Source organism: Urocampus carinirostris, chromosome 16 (assembly GCF_059441175.1).
Source record: "Urocampus carinirostris isolate Australia breed hairy pipefish chromosome 16, RoL_Ucar_1.0, whole genome shotgun sequence".
NCBI classification, from domain to species: Eukaryota; Metazoa; Chordata; class Actinopteri; order Syngnathiformes; family Syngnathidae; genus Urocampus; species Urocampus carinirostris.
Window position 1 is genome coordinate 16715738 of NC_142364.1, and position 27356 is coordinate 16743093.

The following is a 27356-nucleotide window of genomic DNA, read 5'->3' on the forward strand; positions in this document are numbered from 1 at the left end:
TGCTTTGAATGGATGATAAAAGTCAAGTCAAGTCACATTTATTTGTGGTGCCCTTAATCACAGAAATGTCTCAAAGGACTGCACAGAATTACAATTACACAATTACCTGATCTTAAACCAACATGCGGGCAAGGAGTAACTCAAAACCTCAGCGTAAGGAAAAAAAGAAACCTTGAGAAGGGGATTTTAGAGTGGTAATCCCCCTTCCAGGATGGCCAGGGTGAAATACATTTAGCATTACAGTACACAAACATAGTAAACACTAGGTAACATGTTGAAAATTTGTCCAGAAAGTGCTTGACAGCAACGATGCCCCAGCCTGTAAACTAGTCCAGAAAGTCTGGTTAAAACAATAAAGTCGCTCATTTAAGAGATGTCGGTCTTCATCCAGAGATTCCCGTAGTAATATTAGTTTTTCAAACGCATCCTTAGTAACCGTGGCAACGCAAGATGGCTTCCTTCTGGCTTCAGCGGCGAGGTGCAATGCAGCGAAGGTGGACTTTCAGACCGAAGCAATCAGACGCAGGGCACGTCAACGGTTTTCCTGACAGACCGTGCGCATGCGCATTACAGCAGCTCCTCCTTTCCTCAGCTTGCCGTGCGCGCTCCCAGCTGCAAACATCAGGAAGTCATCGATTCAATCGGGCACCGGACCTCAGCGCGCCCCACCGGACTTCAACTGATCGCCGGCCGCTGCTGGCTGCGCCACTCCGTGGCGTAAAGTGCGGCGAGACGCGCGGACGAACGGCTAATTAAGCTAGCTCCTCAGCTAGCTCCTCGGCTAGCTCCTTAGCTAGCCTGGGCGTCTGCTTCCGAATTGTCGTGAATTGTTCGGACGCAAAATGTCCGCCAAAGAGCAAAAACCGTCCACAACGGAACGACCCATCAAAGGTAACCTTTGCATGTTTTTTCTTCCTCCTAATTATATTTTGTTAATTCTTGTAGCCTTACCTGCTAGCTGGACCCTACGCCCATTTTATGCGCGATTTGATGACGTCACAGGCACGCTCTGACACGCTTCAGTCAATTGTATCGATACAGTCGCTTAAATGTAGTAAAACCGCACTATCAACGTCACCCAGCTTCCTTACAAACTCAACAAGGCACCTATTTACTCATAGCAAGACAGATTATGTAGGCTGAATTAAATACAATTGGTGCAAACAAGTTTATTTTATTTACTAAATAACCAATACAACAATTCTTTCTGCAATATTTGAGTTCTTTCCCCTCCATCCATCCATGATTTGCACTGCTTATCCTCAGTAGGGTCGCGGGGGTGCTGGAGCCCTTCCCAGCTGAACTGGTTGCCAGCCAGGGCACACAGGGACAGACAATTCACGTGCTAGGGACAATTTGGACCGGCATATGAACCTAACATGCATGTCTTTGGAATGTGGGAGGAAACCGGAGTGCCCGGAGGAAACCCACGCAAGCACGGGGAGAACATGCAAACTCCACACAGGAGGTTCGGTCTCATGACCTCAGAACTGTGCCGCACACGTGCTAACCACTGCGCCGCTGTGCTGCCTAGTTCTTTCCCCTTTTGCATTGAATTTAGCGTTGCTTAATTTATGTAGCAGTGCAGGATTTTGCTATCTTCGTCTATAATACAGACTATTTTACTCCGTCACAGTGTAGTTTGAAATGGGAAAAACGAGATCAGCCTGATGAGAAAAAGGTTAAGAAAAAATATCTAAAATGTATATATCTAACAAATATTATAATATATAACAAATATTATAATATATAACAAATTAATATTTTCTTAACCTGTACCAAAATCAGGGGTTTTACGGGTGCTTGAAATCTTTGAAATTTAATGGTGGTGTCCGTGACTGCTGACTTCTGGTTTTATTTTTTGAGGGGAAAGGTAAAAAATTATGGATTAAAATCAAGTACACATTTTTCGTATTCCTGTTAACAGAGAACAGTAGAACTGTTAATCAAGCAAATATGTGCATTTTGTGAAGTACATTCTGTGGTAAACTGCAAAGTCTGTAACAAAAGAACTTAACATTTCTCAACGTTTGTTCTTAGGTACTGCATGCTTTTCATTTATAATACTTTTTTTAGGCACAGTATGGCAGAACGCTCAAGCTCTTTTATAAAGAAATATACACATTTAAAAGATACAATGCATGTCATCATAAACTCATTGGCTTGATTGTAACTAAGTCTTACTCAGGTGAGTCAGGCTCAGTTTCATCCGACTGTCCGTCGTGCTTTCTTCTTCAATGTTCGCGCGCCACCTAGCTACTGCCATGTTTCACGAGTTCTGCTTTGCAAACGTTTAAGTGTTTTTTTGTTGTCCGTATCCAGGCTAAAATGCTCGCAAATTTTGAAAGTTTTGGTATGCATACTTGATGTTGACGCTCGGGCTGCAACTAACAAGTATTTTTATAATCGATGAATTGGTCGATTTATTATTTCCATCCATAAATGGGATATCTTTTTTCCCTTTCTTTAGTGAAATATTGAAGTTTCGGACAGATAGAAAAACAGTGCACAAAAAAGAATATTCTATAATATAAAACAATTTACATCTAAGTGTTGATAATAAACGAAAATACAAACAAATGTATGCTATACACCTGCAAATATGTAAGATACTCTTTTCCTACCGCCTTATCCAAAGATCATATTATATTTTTATTTTATGTGTAGCAAATGTTTTTAAAATATCAAAAATGTAAACCCACTTTTCAAAATGTTTTCAACAATTTTTGGGGGGGTTAAATCTTTGAATATAATAAACATTACCCATATATGAAAATCCATGCTCAAGAATTGCCAGTATTATTATTTTCCTTTTTTACTTTATTTTATTTATTTTCTCATTTTTTGTCTGTATTTCTGCAGCACTTAAAAATTGTAACTTTGTACCACGAAAAAACAGTCAAACACTACCAAGTTGAAACTTTCCTGCCAATTTTGTTTGTAATGATGCAAAGTTAAATATTTAGGATTTAAAAAAAATGTAAAATGTTTTATAAACACGGACTCCCCCCCCCCCCCCCCCCCCTTCCGGAAGAAAGTGGTACTACTACATAAATCACTTGATACAACAAATCAATGATGGAATTAGCTGCCAACACTTTTGTCGATGAGTTGTTGCAGCCCTATTGTCGACTCTCTCGATTAAATTTTTTTGTCGAATAATTGTCGCAGCCCTAGTCGCGACGCGGTTGGCGATTAGCTAACATGCTTGTGTGTTGTTGACGTGTGCGTAGCGGTGCCGTATCCTCCTGGGACGCTTCTGTCCCTGTCGGATCTGTATGTGGACGGGCGGCCAAATGTGGACGTGTTGAAGGCGCACCTGCTGAAGGAAGGCCGCCTGGAGGAAGAGGCAGCCCTTCGCATCATCAATGATGGCGCCGCCATCCTGCGCCAGGAGAAGTGCATGCTGGACGTGGACGCGCCCGTCACAGGTACGCGCACACCTCCGATTACTACCGTAAATTCCGCAATGCGAGCCGCTACTTTTTCTACGTTTTAAACTCTGGGTCAATCTCAATCAAGTAGTAATTCTCTTCAGATAACTACTTTTTTTTTTCTACCTAGTCATATTTTTCTGAAGTAACAGTACTTTTACTTGAGTAAGACACTTCGGCGCAGCAGTTGGGCACTGAAATGCGCACTTCGGCCCCAAAGTTATATTCTTCAGATAACTCTATCATATAAATCATGCTTACCAAACTATTAGTTTATCTCCAAAGAAATTTTCATCCTCGGTGTCAAAATAGAAGTTGCGTCGCTTCCTTTTTCCATCTTACGTCCCTTACGTCAGACATCGTTTCTGCTTCTCGCCAATAGCCTACGAGCTTTGCAAACTTTCTGCTTTTCAGTCAAATATTTCACTATTTGCAAGATAATCTGCAGAATTTTTTTTTTTTTGGTGCCATTTCGTTCAGTTTCATTTTGCTGCACTTCGCCAAACCGTTCGTTTTGGCGCTGCACTTTGAAGTGCACACTTCGTTTCAAGTAAACCCCAAGTTGTGTACTTTAGCCAAAACGCATGATCCTGCACCGAACTGCGCACGCCATCGAAGTAAAGCTTCAAGTTTAGTTCCGGCTTGGTCACTCAAATCAAATCATGGTCAGGTTCGGGCTTATATACCTGCGGTTTGGGTCGGGCAGGTTTTAGGCCGGATCTTACCTCTAATACAATGATATGAACGCTGAGCCTTTTGGCGTTACCTGTGGCGTTCCGCAGGGCTCGGTACTTAGTCTCCTCCTTTTTAATATTTATAAGCTTCCGCTTGGTGATATTATTCGCAAGTATATTATTAATCCGTGGCTGCCTGGTTATCCTGGAAGGAGGATTACCTAGTGTGTTACCCCTTCTCAAGGCTTCTTCATTTTTCTCATGTTGAGGTTTTCTTTGCCCTCATGTAGGCTTCAGATCAAAGGATGTTGTATTGGTGGTCTGTGCAGCCTTTGAGACTCTTTGTGATTAAGGGTTGTACATAGAATTATGACTTGACTGTTGGGTTTGCGATCCCTCAACTGCTTAGGTTGTCAGAGCACCACTGAGGCTGCAACTCTAGACAGCTTTCTCCACAGCTGACAGTTCTTGGCCTGTTTTGGGTCGTGGCAAAGTTTGCATCAGTCCATTACTTGATGTCCAGTTCTTTTTGCTCTTCCTCTCCTCCTGCCCCTTGATCTTTGCCCTGGAGAATAATCTTGGCCAGTCCTGATGATCTTGTGACGTTACCATTCCACTGCAGTTTTTGTCTGTGCAGTTGACAACAGTTCTTCATAGGGACCAATGATTGTGTTGCGCTACTGACTAAAGCTAAGAAGCCAGTACAATAACAACGGCCTGTACATATGCTGAGAGTCATGCTACTCATCTTAAGCTTTCTCAACCTATGCGTATATGTTAATGCCATTTTAATTATTATTGACTCGCTGCTCCAGTGGATTGACAACAGTCTGCAAGGGAATGCTTTAATCGCAAAACAACATGTTACTTTTCTGTGACATTTCCCCGCTGTTTTTTTTTTTTTCGAAATGTGAGAAATGGTCAGAAATTTATGGTATTAAAAATTCAACATTTAAAACCCCACACTCCACTACTACTGTTGAATGTTTTTGGGCAGCAGTAGCTCAGGAGGTAGAGATCTCGTCTTGGGACCCAATGGTTCGATTCCCGGCTCCTCAGAGTTAAATGTCCTAGGGCAAGACACTAAACCCTCAATGGCCCCGACAGGCATCCGGCTATCGGTGTGTGTGTGTGTGTGAATGGGTAAGCGAGAAGCACATAAGTCACTTTGGGAGGTCTTCAGTGACTTAAAAAGCGCTATATAAATGCAGACCATTCACCGTTTGGTCATCTGGACACCCGTTTTAACAGAGCTTGCATTTGTTTAGTGTGCGGCGACGTGCACGGTCAGTTCTTTGACCTAATGAAGCTTTTCGAGGTGGGCGGCTCCCCAAGTACCACCCGCTACCTGTTCCTGGGCGATTACGTGGACAGGGGCTACTTCAGCATTGAGGTAAGCGCCCTGCCTCTTCGTACCTTGCCCCGCCACATACGGGAGTGTTTCCTGTTACCTGAAGGCACGCCTTCTCTCGTCAGTGTGTGCTGTTCCTGTGGGCTTTGAAGATCAACTACCCGGACACGCTCTTCCTGCTCAGAGGCAATCACGAGTGTCGACACCTCACCGAGTACTTCACCTTCAAACATGAGTGTGAGTCTGCAGCAAGTTGTTGTACACAATCATTTTTTTCTTTTTGCCAGGAACAAAGTCAGTCACTAATACGGGACAGATATGCCAGGAAAAAAAAATCTGAAAAGACTAAAAGGCCTCAGAGACTGTTTGTTCCCAAGAGACATCAACAACTTAAACAAGCGTGCCAGACTGTGACAAATATATATATCTTTTTGGAATTTTCATTGCTGCTAAATGTTATTTCACTACTTTTAATGTAATTTTAAAACGACACACTATTTTTTTCATTGCATTATTTTAACTTCACTACCTTGAATTTTTTTTTCCCATCTATGCTGACATTCTTTTATTATATTTTTTTCTCTTTTAAGATTTTATCCCATGTTTATCCTGAAGTTCCATGTCCAATCTCGTTGCAAACTATGGTCACTTTTTTTTTTATCATTGGCAATTAAGACAATTCCATTCAAATAAACTCACACGTTTTCTTCAGTTTGTAAAATGGTTGTGAGATTAAATTGATTATCATTTGTAAATCTAGAAGTTCTAACGTGGCAAAATGGTGATGAAAATACTCGCACATTTTCAGGCAATATGTTTTTTAATTAATATTTTATGGAAAATTTACAAAAAAACTATTTAGAAGTTAAGTCATGTTTATTTATACAGAGTCTCTAGACAAAAAAACTGATTATTGCAAACTACAGACTACTGTTACACCATCCCCTGATCTAAAGCCTGCATGAGGGCAAGGAAAACTCAAAACCAAACATGTTCTTTTATGACCTAACAAATTGGCAAATTTGTGAGGAAAACACGTACAGTATATCTATATATTGGAGAACTATTCTCTCCAATATCTGACTTTCTAAAGAGACACATTCGCGAGAATTCAATCATTTCTAGGTAATAAAATTGTTAACATATGACTATAAAACGATTTATTTGCGAGAAAAAACGAACTTATAGAAAACCAAATTTGTAAAAATATACATTGTTTTAGCAATTTTGTCATACGATAAAATGTTGAAGAAATACAGCTTCAAAGTTTTGACTTTGTAAAGTAACAAATTTACTAGGAAATGGAACATCCAGGAAATCAAGATGTTACTTCATACAAAGGAATTTTTGCAAGAAAAAAAAAAATATAAAATTGAAATATATGATTTTGTAAAGTAGCAAATTATGCCATTAAAAACAAATGTATTGGATAAATATATTCGAGAGTATATTACATTATAAAGTGACAAGCTTGCAAGAGGGTAAAATGTACAGAAACTAGTTTGTATTTTTGTCACTAATTCAGAACGATGAATCACAAATGAGCTATTTTCATTTTCTGCAAATTTCCACTTATGCCCTTAGTGAAAATCACCCCCTTCCAAAGTTGAATATATATAAATGACTACACCCTAATCCACAGTCGAGATTCACAAATTCAGATTTTTATGCGCTTAACAGTAATGTTATTTCTGTAAATTAAATTTGTGTTTTCGAAGTACAATAAGCAGTTTTGCATCCGGCGCAGGTAAGATCAAGTACTCTGATCTGGTGTACGAGGCGTGCATGGACTCTTTCGACTGCCTGCCTCTGGCGGCCTTGCTCAACCAGCAGTTTTTGTGCGTCCACGGGGGTCTGAGCCCCGAAATCACCAGCCTGGACGACATCCGCAAGGTCGGCCTGCCGACGCGGCTGAACCCGGCCCGCTCGTGACATCCATTAACATGCATTTCTGCACGCAGCTGGAGCGCTTCAAGGAGCCCCCGGCCTTTGGGCCCATGTGCGACCTTTTGTGGTCCGACCCCGGCGAAGACTACGGCGCAGAGAAGAACCAGGACCACTTCAGCCACAATAGCGTGAGGGGGTGCTCCTACTTCTACAGGTACGTGCATTACCAACCTTTTGACATTAAAAAGCTGTACGGACGCTGCCCTACTTAAAAACGCAGACTAAAATGCCTCGAGACTTTTTGTGTCTGTTACATTTGAAAAACCAGCTTGGTGGCCTTGGGGGTAGGGCGCCGTTCCCGAGACTGGGAGGTCGCTGGTTCGAGCCTCGGCCGAGTCATACCTAAAGACTTACAACATTGACACCCGTTGCCTCCCTGCTTGGCGCTCGTCGTTAGGGGTTAGAATTGGGGGGGTTTGCTCACCTAATGAGTCGCAACGACAGGTGTTGCGACACATCGGTTGGGTTGTAATAATAATTTGTAATGTATTTGTATTCAGCCAGTATAAACCATAAACATGATATATACAAGAAATCATTTGACACGCGAACTATCAATAATGATAAGATAATAGATGTAAAATAATAGAGTAATAAAGATATTGTAATGTATAATACAAGGTAATTATATTAAATAGTTTAAATAACAAGACTAGAGTAGAATAGGTCGGAAGAACGACGTTGGCATAATACTGGCATAATAATACTATACATATTACCCTAATCATTTCTCCTTGAACATGCGAATAGCGGAAGGGTAAAAACTCTCTTTAAGACGTGTAGTCTTTCTCCTAATGAAGCAAAGATGGTGACCTGACGGCAGGTAATCAAAGTACCTGTGAGCAGGGTGACTGGGGTCGTCCATCATTTTTAGTGTCCGTTTTCTCGTTCGTTTGATGTAGATACTATGCAGGGACGGAAAACAGTACCTATTATTTGCTCTGCCGTCCTCACTACTGATTCCATCTTTGACAATTCTTTCTGATTGACGCGACCAAACCAAACTGTGATTGATCTAGTTAAAACGGATTCAATGATAGCACGATAAAAATTGACTAGAATGAATTGACGGGGAAGCTGGGAATCCCCTCCTCTGTATCAATCTCCCAGAAAGAGTCCACAATGCAAGAAAGTGAGTGTGTTCTTGACTCTATCCACCTCACCCTTGGGGGATAAGGCTCCGGTATATACAACACAAATTTAAAGAAAGGGGGAAAACGGTAGTTTGATGCATAAATCAGTAGTGTTTTGTTGGTATGCAGCAACTGGTGGGCCAAACTATATCAATTTTTTGTTTGCAGCTATGCCGCCGTCTGCGACTTCCTGATGAACAACAACCTGCTGTCAGTCATACGGGCGCATGAGGCACAGGATGCCGGGTAAGGGTGCGCACAACTCTACACGTATGTGTGTGATTTATCATCAGTGTTGGGCGAGATTCTGAAAAACAGAAATGACTTACAGTTACTTCATTTAAAGCCACATTTTACCACCGAGATTACTGACACCCTAAAGTAGTGCCTTAAAACAGGCATGTCAAACATATAGCCCCACCGGATCATTTATGATTACCGTAAAATTCGGACTATAAGCCGCGCCTTTTTTTCCTAAGCTTTCAACACTGCGGCTAATGTATGCATTTTTTTCTAAGGCCAGAACAGTAAAGGTAAGGGTGAGACAGGTGGAATATACATATGTGTTGAGGAAGACACAAGAATAATGTAACTTCAGGCTTTGTGCATGAATAAAGGTAGCATGAACAGACCTTCATCAGGGAAAACGTGTCAATCCAAAGGGGAGCGCTAACTACCATATTGGGAATAATTTTACTAGTCTGTTTATTTGTAAACGGAAATAATGTGGTGAAACGAAAGGATTGCAAGAAGCAACGTCCAATGAAGCAGAAGGCGGATTCCTACTGATCTGTCGGCCTTATCGTGTTTTGGAGTACATATTTTACATGGTTGGATTCTATTGATTGTCTTTGATGTAACAACGCCAATTTCGCAGACATTCAAAGAAGTGTGTGTGTGTGTGTCAGTTACCGCATGTACAGGAAGAGCCAGACGACAGGTTTCCCTTCCCTCATCACCATCTTCTCTGCTCCAAACTACTTGGACGTGTACAACAACAAAGGTAAGGGCGCATCGCTGTGGTCGCGACTCCAGCTGAGGATTCAGCATGAAAGAAGTGCACACTGTGGGGGCACTTTTTGGGGGGGAAACTTGGCAGTGCCAAAAGCGTTCCGAGTACCAAAAGTAATTGAAGATTTTGGTTCTCGTTTGACAAATTCCTCTCGTGTCGGGCGGAAAATGGCAAGCTGCCCTTTACCACATCCAGTGTTCATTTTACCTCTGAAAAGTGATGGGTCCCGGGGACTCGCATGCTCAAAAATCTATGGGTCCCCAAAATGTAGTGTGCTCCATGCCCTTACAAAATACAAAAAAATCTTCTTTTTTCAAACATGTTCATTTATGTAGTTTAACATGTTATATTGTACATGTGTTTCCTTATATCATATAAATTGTTAATGAACATTTTGTTGTGAGACACTGAGTTGCTCGACATGAATGAGGTTTATTATAAAAAAAGTTCAAAAATGAAGTCGCTTGGACGTTCACTGTAGAAGGAAAAAATACATGCAAATATAATTAAGTAGAATAATACATTTTCTTATTCAAATTATGAATTCATTTTCTGCATTAAATTATTGTTGGTAATATACTGATTAAAAGGGATCACCACAAACCTGTCTTTTTTCATTTTCTCCTTTTATATTTCCTTTTTATAACTTGTTTATACAACATGATCATTCGTAATATAATGCATCAATGCAAGTGAGCCGATTGAGGTGTTACAACTTTGATGAGTTGAGGTGAAAAAGCCGGTTCTCACTACACAACTCGAACTCGAGATCGGCGTGCAGACGAAAACTCGAACCATCAGACCAAAACAACAATGGTGGATCTGCCTGACGAAAAGTTTAGAGTGCGGTAAATCTTTGTTAAAAAATGATAATGACAATTTGGTGTCAAAAAAAGTTGCGTCCCCAGCAAAAATAATGCGTCTAGGACACAGGGACACGGGCAAACGAGAACACTGCACATCGCACGAGATCTAAATACAAAACAGCATGGTCAAGCCTGCTAATATTTCACACGGCCTTAGAGAATAAATGAGTCCATGTTTTTGCTAACATTCATATAATGTAAAAGAGGAGGACAAAATCGTCTCGCTCGAATTCATGTTTAGTTCTTTTAAAAATCTTTTGCGTTGGATTGAGGAACTTTATTTATTATTATGTTTATTTTTTTAAATCATTTTTAAGTGCAAAATAAAATATAACACTAGGGTAAGGCTGACCAATGAAAAGTAAGCTGCAATCTCAAAAGAATCATTCGTTTAGTTTCTGTTAATATAGTCCGATAACGCTGGTGCTTTACAAGAATCCGAGCTCGATTTTAAGTAAGGATTACTCTTAACAAGTGTGATGTTGTGCGCGTGTGTTAGCGGCAGTGTTAAAGTACGAGAACAACGTGATGAACATCCGTCAGTTCAACTGCTCGCCGCATCCTTACTGGCTGCCCAACTTCATGGATGTCTTCACATGGTCGCTGCCCTTCGTCGGGGAGAAAGGTCAGATATTGTCGCCTATGAAATTGCGTTCGTTGTTTTAGACATTGTCCGACCAACTCGATCCACATGTTTTCACAGTGACAGAGATGCTGGTCAATGTATTAAACATCTGCTCCGATGACGAACTCATGACGGACGCTGACGACACGGGAGAAGGTGAATATCACTCGGGACAGTGTCCTCCTTTAAACTAAGGCTAGTTCACACTGCAGAGCTTAAGGCTCAATTTTTGTGTGAAAGACATTTCCAACTAAATGCGATTTTTATGTGATCCCCTGTGTGAATGCCACAAGTGTCACACGCAATGTGCTTAGTGTTTGCGGAAGTATTCATGGATTTCAACAGAGAGCGTATCCAGTGATTTTAAAGTTAATATGTGCTACAGGAGGCGGAGTTGTCCCACCCAAATATGAATTCAATCCAAAACCACGCATTCCCTTCATTGAATGCTCTGAGTTTTCGCCCGCCGTGGTTGTTGGTTTGTCCGCCTTCTCACGAGATGCAGAATAGGACGTCTGTCGCCTACAGATGACGTGCACAAGCATGAATACGTCTCGACACAGCAGTCGCATTACAAAAGATCAGATATGTATTTGATTTAGGATCGCATATGAAAGTGGCCTGGGTCTAGTGTGAAAAAATGAGCTATGTGGCGCTCAGATGGACTTGAACAGATGGGATACAGTTCGCATTTGTGGAGAAAAAACTGATTTCCCTGCAATGTGTACCTGGCTTAAGAACACGGTCATTTCCTGTTGCAGGTGGTGCCCCCGCCGTTCGGAAGGAGGTCATCAGGAACAAAATCCGTGCCATCGGGAAAATGGCCCGAGTCTTCTCTGTGCTTAGGTAAGTCTGTCAAAGGAACTGTATGGAATTTGGAACTTTTGTATTAGATGCCGCCACCTCTGGCTTGTCATCATTGCAACCTCTGTCAGCAAATTCATGAATCGTGTGCATGTTGACAAACTCTAGATTGATGGAAATCTAAATAAAAACTGGGAGAGTAGCGTAATAATTACAATAGGGAAACTGGATTGACCAACCCAACGTGTATTTATCCGGTAAATTAGCGGTACCTATGGGCTACCTGAAGAAATAACGGATGTATTTTGGTACAAAATGAGTGAAAAGCTGCAAAAAATGAAAAGCCTTATAGAAGCTTTATAATGAACGCAACGCATGCTGTATGTATCTATATTAGCCATATTAGCCAACTATCATAATGACTAAGTTGGATGCACATTCTGTGGATAATGATGTAAAAACTCTGTAGGGAACAATTAATATTAAATTACAGTATGTTTTCATTGATAAAATTTAAGAAATCCAATTTTTGATGTCATTTTTTTTTTTTATAAAAATAAAATGGCAATCATCTGAAAAGGTTGAGTAACCTAAATCCCATAAAACAGTTAAGTTTTGATTTGTATGCATTTCTTTTTCTTTTTTTACCTTTGGGATTAATTGCAGATCAATAACACGCCGGTTTGCTACCTCCCTGGCTTGTGACTAGGCCCCCTCAAAAGGGGCGGGGCTTTGGCCGCATAGCTCGGTTCTCACTCGGGACACGGGAGAGAAGTAAAACAATCAGAGGAGAAATGCCCTCATACCGGCGCATAGATACAACCCTAGTTAAAATTTAATATATGTATTCCTACAGCACTGGAAAACATTAAGTGTTTGTATCAGGTTTCTATTTTCCTCATGCTGAGGTTTTTCAGTTTTTCCTTGCCCTCATGTACGTTTTAGATCAGGGGATGGTGTATTAATAGTCTGTAGTTTGTAATAATCTGTGGTCTGTGCAGCCCTTTGAGACTCCTTGTGATTAAAGGCGTCATGAATAAACATGACTTAACTTTCTCTATCTACAAATATCTTATTAAAACAAAAATATATATCCCTTCGCTATCCTTTACAAATTGTAACCATTTTTGAAGAAAAAGCACCCGGGAGCCACCCGGTTGCACTAAAGATCCGCATGTGGCTTCCTGAGCTGCGGGTTGCTGACCCCCGGGTTAATGTAATGCATCTGAAGCAGGCCTTTTCTTACTTTCACCATTTCCAAGATTGTTGCAAGTTGCTCATATATTTCTCTATGCAGTGTAGTATGCTTTACAAAAAACAACCTGGGGGGACGAGCTTGGCGTCACTCACGACCATTCCCCTTGTCCCCCATTCCTCTTATCTAATGTCTTCCACCCGGACAGCTTTGCTAAATAGTAAAAACAGACAGGCCCGGCGGAAACAAAAAGCATAAGGGCTCTTTGAACTCAGAGGGGCATTCTTTACCACAAACTCGATAGAAAAAAATATTGCAGCCCACTTTTAACACGCGCGTCCGTGTGTTTGTTCAGAGAGGAGAATGAGAGCGTGCTACAGCTGAAAGGGTTAACGCCGTCTGGGACGCTGCCGCTGGGCGCGTTATCGGGAGGACGGCGCACTCTACGGAGCGGTGAGACTTAGCATAAGGCACAAAGGCAACATTTGTCTCCTCCTCCATTGTCTGACCTTCGAACCCTTTTTCTTGCCGCAGCCACGGAAGAGGCGGAAGGAGCTCGAGGTAAGCGTGCTTTCCGGGCTATAAGGCGCACCCAAAACCCCTAAATCGGAAAGGAATTTGAACGTGCGCTCATGATAACATGTGAAATGTTATACCGGTCATAAGATTTAAAACTCAATGTGTTAATAATTTCATATATAAGTCGCACCCCCAACCAAACTAACCAAAACTGACTCATACTTCGAAGAATGCGGTATTTATTTTTTGCGAAACGTAACTGTAGATCAGGGGTGATTTTAAGTTGAGAGCTTTGAATAAATAGCTATAATTTTAATTACAATATTTCTGCTAAAGGATCATTTTAAAAGGCAGTTTTAATTATTGAATTTTCGTTTTAATGCCATTTTTATAAGTTGAGTGTTTTACGGACATTTTTATTTATTGAATATTCCCTTTGAATTGAATTTTGGCACTCCTGGGTTTCCATAAATACATACTCTCACCGGAAAACACCAGGCTATGCCAGAGATGACACTAGCCAAGTGAAAAGGGAGGGAGGGAGACTTGGGGGCTAGGAATCCAATGGACTGAATCATTTCAAGGCAGGAGTATTTCTGATGCTGCGTTGATTTCGTTTTTATATTTAAGCTAGGTTTTTTTTTTTGGTATTACATTATTCTGTCCTTCATTAAGGAAGAGTTTTGAAAATGCCACAATTTTGCTGGGTTCTTTAGCTAGTTATAAGGCATCCCAGACTATATCTGGGGGTAAAAACTTCACTACATTTTTAAGGGTCCGCCTTCTAATGCGCTAGCTAAGCCCCTATTGGCTGGGTTCATCACAGGTAGCTGACACGGGTCGCGTTTTCCCCCAGGTGACGAAAGCTTCAAGCCGCCGCACCGGATTCAAAGTTTCGAGGAGGCTCGAGGCCTGGACCTCATCAACGAGAGGATGCCCCCGAGGCGAGACAGCCCGCGGGCGGTGCCCGGCCCGGGCAGCGACAACGGCACGGACGATGCCTAAAACCCCCCAGCCCCCCCACCATGATTCCCGGCCCCTTCCGCTCCGTCAGCCACACTCGGACGCCTTTCGTTTGCACGAGCCGACGCAGCGCGGCGTTTACATCCTCAATAAAAAAGGCAAAAAGTACTCTCCGTGTCGACTTTTATTCAAGCGATGTCTGGCTTACGTCACAGTTTGGACATGCGTCCCATCATCTTCTCCAGTTTGATGGCGAGCGTCATGTCGCCTTTGATGCGAAGCTTCCCTGACATGAACGCCATCGTCGGCTTCAGCTTGCCTGCGCACACGTGGAAAGCGTGTTACCGTGGGAACGGGTCAGCCGCGGTCACTCATAGCCAGGGAAACGGCTTGCTATTGCCATAAAACAAGGCATATAGCCGGATTCTCTAAATCAGGGGTGCTCCTTACCTAGATCGTGATCTACTGGTAGGTCGCAAGAGAGTATATTCGTTTTTTAAAATGGTATCGATTTAGCGATAATCTAAAGAGTAATGATTAAAGCCCCAGGGTGTAATATTTGACTATGAGATGGCACTGTTGTCCAATGCAAATGAAAGCCAGTGCCACAGAGCATCAAGTTGCCAAAACAAACATAGCAGCGACCTCTAGGTAGGGATTCTACTGGCTAAGAAAAATACAAAATTTTCAAACGATTTTTTTTTATAAAAATTAACAATGGTATGATAGCTCATGTATGTTTGCTTAGCATTCAAATCACATTTTTTTTTTACTGAATCAAAGTTTTTGCACCACTAAATATTACACACAGTTCAAATGAAATGTAATATTTACATTAACGTATCTTAAAGTGTATGACAAAGGGTTTTATCGGAATGCCTCTGGTGGTAGAGAACTTCTATTCGAAACCAAAATAAGTTTGTTTTGAAAACTAGCCTATAATACATGAACAATCATACCAATGTTCATTTTTATACAAAAATATACTAGGTCGAGAAATTTGTATTTCTTTAACACAGTGGAATCAACACAGGTCGCCGCCATGTTTGGTTTGTTGCTACGCTGTGCTCTTGGAACTGTTTTGTTTTTTGTTGGCAATAGACAATACCGTGTCATCTAGTAACACATCTACTGAAAAACAAATATAAAGAAATAAAACATGTCAGTGTCGGTAAGTACATTTATCCACAAAATTATAATTTACCAGTAGTTGCCCACCTCTGCTCTAGAAGGACACTGTTGCCACGGCAACGCTTACCTGCAAACATTTTGCTGAAGTCGGCAGAGTCCATCGTCATGACGACATCGGGTTTGGAGTCTGGATGGCCGCGTCCCGCGCTGCCAGCACCGCTCTTTAAATTCAAGTACCAAACACCCGCATGGTCTCCTGACATGGGGAACAAAAACGGGGGAGTTGAAGGTTCAGGCAAATTTTTGGTAGCGCATGGGTGTCAGACTCATTTTAGCTCGAAGGCCACATGGTTGAAACATTCTCACAGCAGCGGAACGAGTATACTGCCATGAAAAAGTATTTCACTAACCCCCACCCCCCCTTATTTCTGTTTTTTGCATATACTCACAAATGATTAAGATCATCAAACCAATTTTAAAATCACATCGAGACAAAACAGAGGAAATAGAAAAAGCAGGGCTACTTTCGTGTTTTTGTGAGTATCTAAGCTTAAAACTCACTTCTACTCTATAGCATATGAATAACCTATACTTTTCTTGGACAATATCTCTGTATTATTTGTGATATCAACATCCTTTGCTGTCTGGTAATCCTGAAAAGGGGATGCCACATGTGCGGTTCCTTCTCAAGGTTTCTTCATTTTCCTCATGTTGAGGTTTTTCAGTTTTTCCTTGCCCTCATGTTGGTTCCAGATCAGGGGATGGTGTAATAATAGTCTGAAAAAATAGTCTGTGTAATAACCTGTGAAGCCCTTTGAGACTCTTTGTGATTAAGGGCTATTCAAATAAAAATGACTTGACTTCTGTTGTCCTCGGGTCAAAATGACCCGCCCATAGTGTTTAAAACCCAGGAAAATCCCCTCAAATTATATTTCATTCAACTTTTCCTCAATTCGTCCCAACAGTAGAAAAATGAAACGTTTTTTCTTCATGTTTCTATGTCTCGGAAAAAAGTTTTTTAAAAAATGGTTCTTAAAATGAAGCCAACATAAGGGTTAATCATTTTGACATGCTTTCATCTTAAGAGAACAGCACCCTCTTTTGGGGATCTTTGTTACGGCTGCTGTCTGCTTACAAGCGAATGATTGGCAATAGTGAGCTGCTGCAAACTTTGGATTTAGTGATTTTAAGTTAAACTGATGGTTTGGTAAGCATTTCCTTTATCAAAATAATGACTTGAGTAAAAGCAAGTGCATGCTGTGTAGATCCTCCACGGAGGGAAAAAAAAACGGTGAGAGAGAAGCCTGATCGGCCCAGCTTAATGATTGACATTTTAAGCCCTCACCCTGGCTCGGGTCGGGTTCGGGCCCAGGCCCAAGGTCTTACCTATAATTCATACTTAAATGTTAGTCTGTGTTGTGAGGCGGCTGGCATTTGTGCCCAATAGTCAGGTGCGCCATATGTACGTGTTAAATACAGAAATAGAACCCGTTTCGGAGACTGCGCCTTTTAACACGGCCCTTTGGTCATAAAAATACGGTGGATTTCGGTTAATCTTGCAGCCCTACTGTCCGGTGCAGTAGGGCTGCACCAGGCAGTAAAATAACAACAGGTTAGCTTTTTTCTCAATGTTCTCAGATTGATTAATGGTAGTCAGCAATTACAGCTACAGCGGGTGCTTTGAAAGTAGCTCCCAGCTTTACTGACATCTACTGGACCTAATTAAAATTACAGGTTGTGGTGGCTCGTTTTTCTCGCGTGCTTCTCTTAGCATCGTCTCGCAGGCCACATAAAATGATGCGGCGAGCCACATTGGGCCCGCAGGGCATGAGTTTCACATGTGTGTGTTAGAGTGTTTGCATCCAAACCTGGGACTCACCGGAAAGGTCAAATTGGTAAAGTGCCTTGGTGGAATTGACCAACTCTTCATTGAGGATGCCTCTGATCACCTGAAAGGTGCTTTCTATGGGCCCGCCAGCAGAGGGCGCATCAGAAGAGGACGGGGGCTTGAAGGCGGGTGTTGCCCCTAGCAACAGAAGAACATGAGCTGCCAATCGACTATTTTGAGCGGATTGGGACATTTAATCAAGCGTCTTACCATGTTGCTCCATCTGTTTGGCGAGCACTTCGGGCGCTTCATCCAAGAAGAAGTCGGGCAGAAGTGGATGACCTGCGGACCAATCGGATCACATGAGACTGCAACGTGTGCTTGTACTGTAATACCTCCTTTTTTGCCGGGATTGCGCTCCAAAAAGGTCCAGCAATATTTAAAACTCACCAGCTAGAAACCTATATTTCTTCGTTTGTTTATATAATACACTATTGTACATTGAAAACAAAGAACAGTTTATAGGCGCAACCATTTGTATTGTATTTGCAAATAAGAGCAAAGATATGAGGAAAACCAAAATGTGACGTGAAAAGAACATTTGCAAGAAGAAATAAAAGTACTGTACTTCATAAACTTTTTCGTGACAAAAAACTTCAGCACTGTTAAATTATAATTTGAAATAAAATCCTGCTGCTATATTGCACAACCGTACTGATTCAGGACACAATCTACTGTACTTCAGAAGATATTTTGTCGCCATCATGTGGACAACTGGACAACAAAAACAACAAATAAAAGTACAGACACTACCCTAATTACAACCATTCGACTTACAAAAAACGGTAGATACGATCATTTTTTTCGGGATGTCGAAAAATATCTGGATATTGCTGTAAGTTGGATTTTGTATTGTGTGCACCTTTTTCCCAGTAGAGGACAATACTGTAGTGCTTCTTTCCGCCACTACCGGCGTGTGGCACTGTGAGAGGTCACCCAGCATCCACCCAGAAGAAGAAATCCGCTTCCTCTTCGTAAGACATTCGTAAACATTCTATACTGTATCTCCAGCGTGCTAAGAACTTTGACATTTTTATTGTTTAATATCTCGTGCATCCATTTAATGTGGTTGGTGTAAAGTGTAAAGAAGAGACAAGTCGTTTCTTTTCAAATGAAAGTGGAATTAGAAAGCTTGAAGAAAATGGTTAGATCGCTTTTTTTCAGCCACTTTTTACCACGGAGGAAGTCGCCTACCTCTTGAAGCTCATCTTCCAAAAGTAAGTTAAACTTAACTTTATTCATTCATTTTATTTGAGCATATTATTTAATGAAATGTTTATTTTTTAGTACAAAACAATACAGGTTACCTTTACAAGCACTAATCATACCTATATAATAACCTTAAACATACAAAATATAGCACTGAAGCAACTTACGAACAAATTCAACTTACGAACGATCATCCGGAACCTCTCTCGTTCTTAAGTAGGGCAGTGTCTGTACCACATTTATCCGTGTAAAACTCTCACTTTTTATGTCCTCCCCAAAAATAACTCAAGTCTGGGTGCGTGTTACACACTAGGTTTTACAGTAGTACATTAGCCATATTTCAGCAATGATTGATCAGTTAAAAAATATTCCTGACAACATTTGATGACATTAAAATTCAAGCATCTTCTAGGATTTCAAGCACCTGTACAAAAACCAAGAGTGGTACCTGGCTCGACGGCGTACTGATCCATGTCCTTCACGCCCTGCTCTCTCAGGATGTCCTCGTCCACCAGGAAGTGACCCGTGTAGTTTTTGGGCTGGGACAGGATGGCATAGGCGGCGTCGGCCATGATGTCCACCGTGCGACATTGCTTGCCCACCCCCTCGCCGCCAAGCATGTCCATGGCCGCCGTCTGAATGGCTACGGAAGGCAGGTGACTGCTAGCGTGCGAGCACTTAGCACGCTACCGCGCGACACTCACCTGTCTTCGGCCAAAGGGCGTTGACGGCGATTTGACCCCGGAACTCCTCGGCCATACCCAGGACACACATGGACATGCCGTACTTTGCCATGGTGTATGCTAAAGGCGACAAGAAAGCAAAGCAAGTCACGTCATCGGGTTTTGTGCTTGTATAGGGAGGGCCCATCTTGCCGAATAAATGTATAAAGCAGGCATGTCCAAAGTCCGGCCCGGGGGCCATTTACGGCCCGTGGTCAAATTTTTATTGGCCCTTGGCCCGTCATAAAATTAATAATACGTGGCACGCCAGTAATGTTGAAAGCACTATTAAATCATTTGGCCACCTTGCCTTTGGCTTTCTGTGAGAATTGAAGCCCACCCTATTTACAACATGTGGAAATAAAAAAGAAAACTGACTGAGAGAAAATTTGAATAGTTTTTTCACCCAAATCCGAAACAAATCCTAATTTGCCAAGAGACTGTGACTGTTTTAAAAAAATGTAATTTCTAAAGGCACTGCCAGCCCAAACGTGCAACAAAAACCTAATTGTAAACGAACACTGTGAAAAGGGGAAGCAAATGGAAGCTGTTTTAACGGCACTGCTGCGCTTTTTTATGGGACCCTGCAAGTCAAATGAAAATGGTACAAAGGAGAGCTGCGAGGGCGTGCCGCTGAACGCCAAGCACTGAAAACTATTCACTGAGGATGAATTTATTAAAAACTGTTCAAAGAATACAAGGCTGAATAGTCGGCCCTCATAGATTTTCACTTCACCAAATCTGGCCCGCTTTGTGAAAAGTTTGGACACCCTTGGTACAAAGGAATGAATAAATGCCGTATTTTTCGGATTAGAAATTGCAGTCTTTTTCATAGTTTGGCCAAAGGTGCGACATATTATTAAAGCATTGAGTTGAAAATTCTTAATACAAAGATCCCTCAGTTATTGCAGTTCATGGGTATCAGAACCACCACACAAAAAGTAAAAATCTGCAGGGTTGTGTTGCCTCTTTATTTATTGTCGGTCTTCATTAGACTGTGTGAGAGTGTGAGTGGTACCTCTACTTCCGAAAGTTTCAGGTTACGAAGTACCTCAAAAGGAAAATATTACATCGAGCTACAAATGTGATTCAGGATACAAAGTCAAAAATAAAGTACAGTACGCGCCATAAGCCGCTCTGCTCTTCGTGTCACCGTCACAGTTCAAAGTTCAGAGACAGGGAGGCGTTCCGGCAAGATGGCGGGGGGCAGGACGCAGTTATCATTCAATCAGTCCTAATTCAAGACTTACTAGGAAAATTTCATGAAGTCTCGGAATTTGTGGAAAGGAATCACCCGGAAAAGTGTTGACAAGTCGGACTATCGCTTATTATGATGATGTCAGCCTGGCGAATTTTTGACGGCAAAAACAGACGTAATTGGAGCAGTTTTTCAAGAAACGCGAGGCAAAAAGGTAGATACTTTTATATCCTTTTTTTCCATAATGTGCCACTCGTTTTATGTTAATTGTGTTGTGTTTCTGTAGTGCACTGGTTAGCACTTTCGCCTGTCATTCAAAAGGTCCCCGGTTGGAGAGGGATAGGCACACCAGCCTGTACTTACCCAAGACACACCACAGGAAATGACAACCTTCGTGGTTAAGGGATCCAATCAACCAATCTAATATTAACATGTATTGTTTCATGTTGTGATGCTATATTGTGATTTATTAACAAAAATATCATACTGCAGTTTCAGGGGACTTGGAACGAATTAGCGCATTTACACTCAAAATATGCCTCTACTTTTGAAGTTCTCTGGTTAGGAAGCTACTCCCAGAGCCAATTAAAATCGTGAGTAGAGCGAGAGCGAGAGAGAAAGAGAAAGCAAATTGATACCCAGTAAGTATTTTAACAAAGTTAATGTTTTGGTTTTTTTTTTCCCTCACACCTTGTAGTTTATGAAACTTTTACATTTTGGCACTCGGGGACAACACTTCTGAGAACGTTCTTATACGTTATGGCACCGATTGAGTTCATGTTTTCGATTAATTTGGATGTTTGATTCCATCACTTACGATATTTTACTTGTGTGTATTCACATTGGTTGCCACTAACTCGAGCTTCATTGAAAACGTTAATCTGCGCGCAACCCTGGTAGTGTTCGTCTCTTTACCGGCAAATCATCGTGTATTGAAGAGAGTAGGTGTGGGTTGCCGTGGTTACCGGTATGGTTCTTGAACCAAATGGGATTGAGGTTGAGGGGTGGCGACAAGTTGAGGATATGTGGAGACGCACTCTTGAGCAGATGTGGAATCACCAACTTGGACCTGAGAAACAGCAGAAGAGGGGGGGGTCAGTGACTTCTGAAATTGTAGATAAAAGTGAGTGTTGTCATCTCCGCTGTCGACTTATCATGAAACCAGACCTTTGCTCAACACACCCACAACAAATCTTATCAGTTGAGTATAGCTTCACTGCCACGGGTTTTGTTTATTTTCGTCTTCTGAGGGACTACAGATAAAAATAAGCTTCTAGCTAAATCCGCTTTGTTCGAAGCCTGCGCTGTGCATTATCTCTTTTATTTAGTAGTCCCTCGCTGTTATCATGGTTTACTTATCACGGTATTGTTGCTTCACTGATTTACATCATGTGTCATGTTCCGTAATCTGATTGGCTAAACAGTAGCCCGCCCCTTTTCTGCCCGTGTCTACCTTTGCATCAATAATGTTGTGGTCTAAGTTGTACATATGCGTGTAACTGCTTGACAAACCTACATTACAAACGCGCAAATCTTCTGGAGATTTGGAGAGGTAGAAGAGAGACAGATCGAGAGAAAAAGATCAAGGGAGAGTGAGAGGAATAGAGAAAGATAGAAAAAGACAACAAAGAAGAGAGACAGACTGAAAGAGCAAGAGAGAGAGAGAGAGGGAGAGAGAAAGATAGATAGGTATATAGATGGATAGAGATAGAAACAGAGCGAGAGAAAGAAATAGAGAAAGAGACAAAGAGAAAGTAAGAGAAAGAAAGAGAATGAGATGTGTAGGTAGATAAAGATAGAGAGAGGGAGAAACTGAGCAAAAGATATAGAGAAAGAGATAGAGATAAGTAAGTAAGAGAGAAAGAAAGAGAATAAGATGTATAGGTAGATGGTGATAGAGAGAGGGAAAACAGATCAAGAGAAGAGTAGAGAAAGAGAGAAAGAAAGAGTGAGAAACAAAAGAGAATAAGATGTTTAGGGTAGATAGAGAAAGGGAGGAACAGAGCAAAGAGTGAAAAAAAAAGATAGAAACGTCAGTGAACAGAGCAAAGAGTTATAGAGAAAAAGAAAAAGATGAGAGAAAGAAAGAGGAAAAAGCTCGAGAGAGAGAGAGAGAGAGAGAGATGGATAAAGAAAAAGAAATAAAGAAATAGAGAAATAAAAAGAAAGCGAAAAAAATGGAGGGATCGAGAGTGAGTGAAATTGACAAAAAGCATGAGAGAAAGAAAGAAGGAAACAGAAAGAAAAACTCATTTTATTCTCTTGCGCTTCCCTCAGAGTTGTCTGGCGGACCGGAGTCAATCTGTAGGCGGGCCATATGTTTTGACAGCCTGCTTTAGGGGCAAGCCCTTGAGGCGCGTGTGTGGCTTGCTTCCTACGTCATGTAAGTTCCTCTCAGGTTGATTCCCAGCATGAGGTCCACCTTCTTCATGGGCGTTTCCAAGGTTCCTGTCAGGTTGATGGCACTGGCGTTGTTCACCAAGATGTCGATCCCTGATGAGGAAGACGAATAGGACAACCAAGTCAAACCCTGCTGCCTCACCAGATATTTACCACAAATTTCTTAAGTAAGCAGTAGCTCCTAAATCAAGGGCCAGGAACCTTTTTGACTCAAAGAACCATATCAACATAAATAAACTACCTAAAATGTGTTACCCTCCCTCAGTTACATAAGAGTTTTGAGGCTCATTTTTGTCCTAAATAATGGTTTCAATACAAGGTGCAAGCAAAGTTCTTTTGTAAAACTGTCTCAAAATACTGCAAACGAGGATGCAAACATATTTACCTTCAGTGCAGTAGGGCTGGGCGAGAAGTGTGTATAGCTCCGCCCATTCCTACTGCTTACCCAATCAAATTGCTTTGGGTGCTTAGCTGGCCTATTTGGGTGATTGCAGTTGGTTCTGTGGGTTTTCATCATAATGTGTCACAACAGTGAACATACATTGTAGAATAAATAAGCTTCTATTTACAGGATTCCTTAGAGATGTACACCCAAAACAGGTTCTTTAGAAATAACACTGTTACTGTAAACTGTAGCTGGAACCAAGCCGTACATATTTTGAACTGAATTAAACTTCAGCTTGTTCTACAGTTGGAATGAATATTAGCGGGGGGAGGGCAATTTCATTTTATTTCCGAGCCAGATGTTTATATATGGCCCACGAGCCATAGGTTCTCAACTAAAGTTCGATTGATATGGGTTTTCAGGGCCGATAACGATTATTAGTATTAGGAGGAGACCAGTAACCTGTATTTGGAGCTGATATTCATTTGATTTAAAAGCTTAAAAATTGGAGAAATAAATTATTAATAATGCAAAAAAAGATTATTTGTTATAAATCATAACATTTTAATAGCTTTCTTAAAACCTTTACAGTTAATAAATGATAATTTCAACACAACTAATATGACTATTCTTTCACTTGAACCAAAACCTAACAGCGAAAGAAATGAAAGTAGTCTTCACGCAACTCGAATACAACGGTTTATATAAACTTAAATAGCTCCCTAAAACTCTTTACGCCTATATACATACAATACAACCAACATGACTTCAATTTACTTCAAAAATATAGTGCAGCGGAATTTCAACAGAGCTTGTGGATTGAAAAGTGTGGGCAAACCTGTTTTAGAGCCAGATAGACCAACTAATGTTACGGTAACAGCTAATCACTTCCACTTTAGCATGCTTTTTATGCTCTCAATCATAAACAGACACGCCTGATTGACGAACTCATGTTATAAGAGAAAATATATCAGTCTCCACCTGAACTAGTTAACTACACCTTTTACGCTTCCTTTTAACGGACACAGGGATGTCGGGACAAGTAAGCTGAGCTGCAGCTCTCTCCCGCTTTAGAGGCTCTGCCCCCGGTCCCTTATCCAATCAGAAGGCGCGGAGTGGGTAGCAGGAGGGAGCAGGCGGGGAGGGGAGAAGTATGAGCAAAAAGAGACGCATTAGACCTAATAATCGACTCATTGAATGAAAAAAAAAATGCTGATACTGATACCTGTTAAATTCCCAAATATCGGTGATAATGGGTCAATGTCTATTCCTGACCCCTGGATTACAGTATTCAGGGTGCTCAGAATGCATTTACCAAGTATTGTTTCTTCATTGAAATCAATCAACCAACATACAAGGAGTGTTTTTGTCGGATTTTGCATCAAGGAAGCACAATCTCTAACCTCCGAATTTGTGGATCGCTTCCCCAATGGCGTTTTCGACTTGTTTCTCGTCTCGGATGTCGACCACGCAGGCCAGCGCTTTCCCTCCGGCATTCTCCACTGCAAAAGGGAACCCCCCCAAAAAAAGTCTCATTGGTGCGATAGATCATGAGCATGCTGGCACTCACCCTCCTGTGCAGCTGTGTAGATGGTGCCCGGGAGCTTGGGGTGAGGTTGTGCCGTCTTGGCAGCGATGACCACGTTGGCGCCGTCTCGGGCCGCTTTCAGGGCGATTGCTTTCCCGATGCCGCGACTGGCGCCCGTGATGAACAGAGTGCGGCCTGCTAACTTCCTGGAAAGCACGTAGAAGTTTAGAGCGTTCTCCCGGCAAACTGCTTCTCAGGAGTTACAGGGGTTGGCTTTCAATGGCTCAAGTAGAGCTGCCGGTGTTATGCCGAGAATTGCATCCCCGCTGAGAATTGCATCCCCTGTCGCGGGAGCGTGCACACGTCACTCCTGTTACTACAACCACTTTTACCTCGTTTTATCTCACTTTTACATCACTTTGCGGGTATGTAAGGGCGAACATATATCCAAGACCACTTCGTCTTGCATTTGTTGGGAATGTAATACAACTTAAACCATTTCTTCTTTGTATTCGTTGTGAACGTGATCGAACGGTAATGCACACCGTATATAAACCACTTTTGAGCAGGTAACGTGTTTATTTTGCCTTTTCCGACTAAAATTGCTCATATTTAAACTGTTATGCACGCTACCATAAAGCTGATTATGCTGAAACGAAGTGTCAAACCTGGATAAGCGGTGTAGCTAATGAGATGAGAACTGTCAAACCATCAACAGACAAACGGGAGACGAACGTGGTTGATTTCTTCTCATAGTCAAACGAAGACGTAACACGTCGATAATTGTATTTTGTGTAATTGAGTACATTAGGGTGATTCAGATGGAGAAAAAGACTGTGTATAACCTCAATAAGGCTGCAGCAATTAGTCCAAATTGTTGCCAAAGATCGATAATAAAGCTCGAGAAAATCAGATTCTCTCTTTAAGGTTCCCTATAGATCTTCCACGAGACCTGCCAACATTTTTTATCACACATAGAAACCTGGGAGTTTGATATCGATGAGGGGTCTCCAACCTTTTTCAAGGTTGCTCATTATCGCAGAAGGCTACCAGCCTCATATGCAGTTGTAAAATAGCAACTTATCTTGTTATTACTTTGTTGTTTGTCTGTTATTACCTGGTTAATTATTTGAAGTTGGGCTATTTATACTCAGTCAAGCACCAGAATAATCATTTTATTATTTACATCTTACCTATGTTTTTCTTATTGATCTCCACTATTATGTGAATTGTTACCCTGTGAATTGTTATATCTATTGCACCCTGGTCATCCTGGAAGGGGGATTACCACTTGCGAGGCCCCTTCTTAAGGACTCTCACTGTCTTCATGTTGAGGTTTTGAGTTTTTCCTTGCCCGCGTGTTGGATTCAGATCAGTGGATGGTGTAATTGTAATCCGTGCAGTACTTTCTGCTCCTTGTGGGAGAGCATAACCATAAACTGGCCTGGGGAGGAATGGCCCTGCCAGGCTGTACTTGCCGAAGAGACACCACATGAAGTGGTGTCCATTCGACCCACATGATTAAAGGAACAGTGAACCCTGATTCATTTATTTGATCCCTTTTCTATTCAATTGCATGTCGAAGTGTTACATGTTTAACCCCTTAATTCAATAAGCAGGTCGGCGCCTTGCATAGCTGCATGGCCCCTATTGGTGTGTGAGTGTGTGTGTGAATGGGTACGTGTGAAGCACATTGTAAAGCGCTTTGGGAGGTCTTCATTGACTTGAAAAACCCTATATAAATGCAGACCATTTACCATTCAAAACCTTTAACACAGGTTTTACCCCGGAGTGCCATGTCTAATCTCGTTCCATACAATGTTTCACAACGTTGATAGCAATGACAATAGAGACAATTCTGTTGTAATAGAAAAATCCCAACTCCAATCGAACACGCATTCTGTGACGTTTGACGGGTGATTTTTCTCTCAGAATAGTTAACTGAGATGATTTTCAAGTCAGTTCATCTCATCAACTTCAAGATGAAGTTTACAAACTTACCCGCTGTTTGGAAGCATGACAACTCGAGAGAGGGACACAAACAAGAAGAGTTGCAGGAACAAAACCAAGGAAAAGGACACTTGCGGTTTTAATCACCTTTCACCTACTAAAGGCAACCGGAAGTTGTTACCGTCAAGCGGGTTTTGCTTCCGGTGTACTGAAATTCCTTACAGCCCATAGTGATGTCCTAAAAAAAAAAATCTTATGTACATTTTGCCCTTCTGATCCGGAAACTATAATATATTTTTTTGGCTCGGCCCTCAGGTGAAAATAAATCTGGTCTGAAATTTGTCACTTTTTTGCTGATAAGATTGACAATGGGTTCCCATTATTTTGGAAAGATATTATACTTGGCATTAAAAGCTCAGAGA

At 41.5% G+C, this 27356-nt stretch overlaps 2 protein-coding genes across 2 annotated transcripts; one reads left to right on the forward strand and one right to left on the reverse strand.

Annotated features, from left to right (window-relative positions):
* Positions 1–550: 550 nt before the first annotated feature.
* Positions 551–14691, forward strand: LOC148350451 (serine/threonine-protein phosphatase 2B catalytic subunit gamma isoform-like). The gene is made up of 14 exons (XM_088319740.1): positions 551–891; positions 3234–3431; positions 5377–5501; positions 5585–5696; positions 7207–7352; positions 7421–7560; positions 8708–8785; positions 9448–9542; positions 10917–11042; positions 11121–11198; positions 11804–11888; positions 13397–13494; positions 13576–13602; positions 14417–14691. Exons 1-14 carry the CDS (start codon positions 843–845, stop codon positions 14563–14565), a joined length of 1506 nt encoding a protein of 501 aa, XP_088175866.1. The 5' UTR covers positions 551–842; the 3' UTR covers positions 14566–14691.
* On the reverse strand, positions 14690–27125 carry hsdl2 (hydroxysteroid dehydrogenase like 2). The gene is made up of 11 exons (XM_088319741.1): positions 26986–27125; positions 25027–25190; positions 24860–24958; positions 23050–23164; positions 21637–21740; positions 19456–19554; positions 19200–19394; positions 17753–17824; positions 17534–17680; positions 15782–15910; positions 14690–14842 (listed from the first exon to the last, which is right to left on the reverse strand). The coding sequence occupies exons 1-11, from the start codon at positions 27000–27002 to the stop codon at positions 14733–14735; spliced, it is 1251 nt and encodes a 416-aa protein (XP_088175867.1). The 5' UTR covers positions 27003–27125; the 3' UTR covers positions 14690–14732.
* Between the last annotated feature and the right edge of the window lie 231 nt (positions 27126–27356).

Bases quoted from the DNA above. Each gene is read 5' to 3' on its own strand.
- hsdl2 (XM_088319741.1), bottom strand. The intron at 24,959-25,026 runs GTGAGTGCCAGC...TCCCTTTTGCAG, and splicing joins CTACACAGCTGCACAGGAGG to TGGAGAATGCCGGAGGGAAA. The intron at 14,843-15,781 runs GTAAGCGTTGCC...ACGTGTGCGCAG, and splicing joins CTTCAGCAAAATGTTTGCAG to GCAAGCTGAAGCCGACGATG.
- LOC148350451 (XM_088319740.1), top strand. From the start codon at position 843: ATGTCCGCCAAAGAGCAAAAACCGTCCACAACGGAACGACCCATCAAA. The intron at 9,543-10,916 runs GTAAGGGCGCAT...CGCGTGTGTTAG, and splicing joins GGACGTGTACAACAACAAAG to CGGCAGTGTTAAAGTACGAG. The intron at 11,199-11,803 runs GTGAATATCACT...TTCCTGTTGCAG, and splicing joins CGCTGACGACACGGGAGAAG to GTGGTGCCCCCGCCGTTCGG.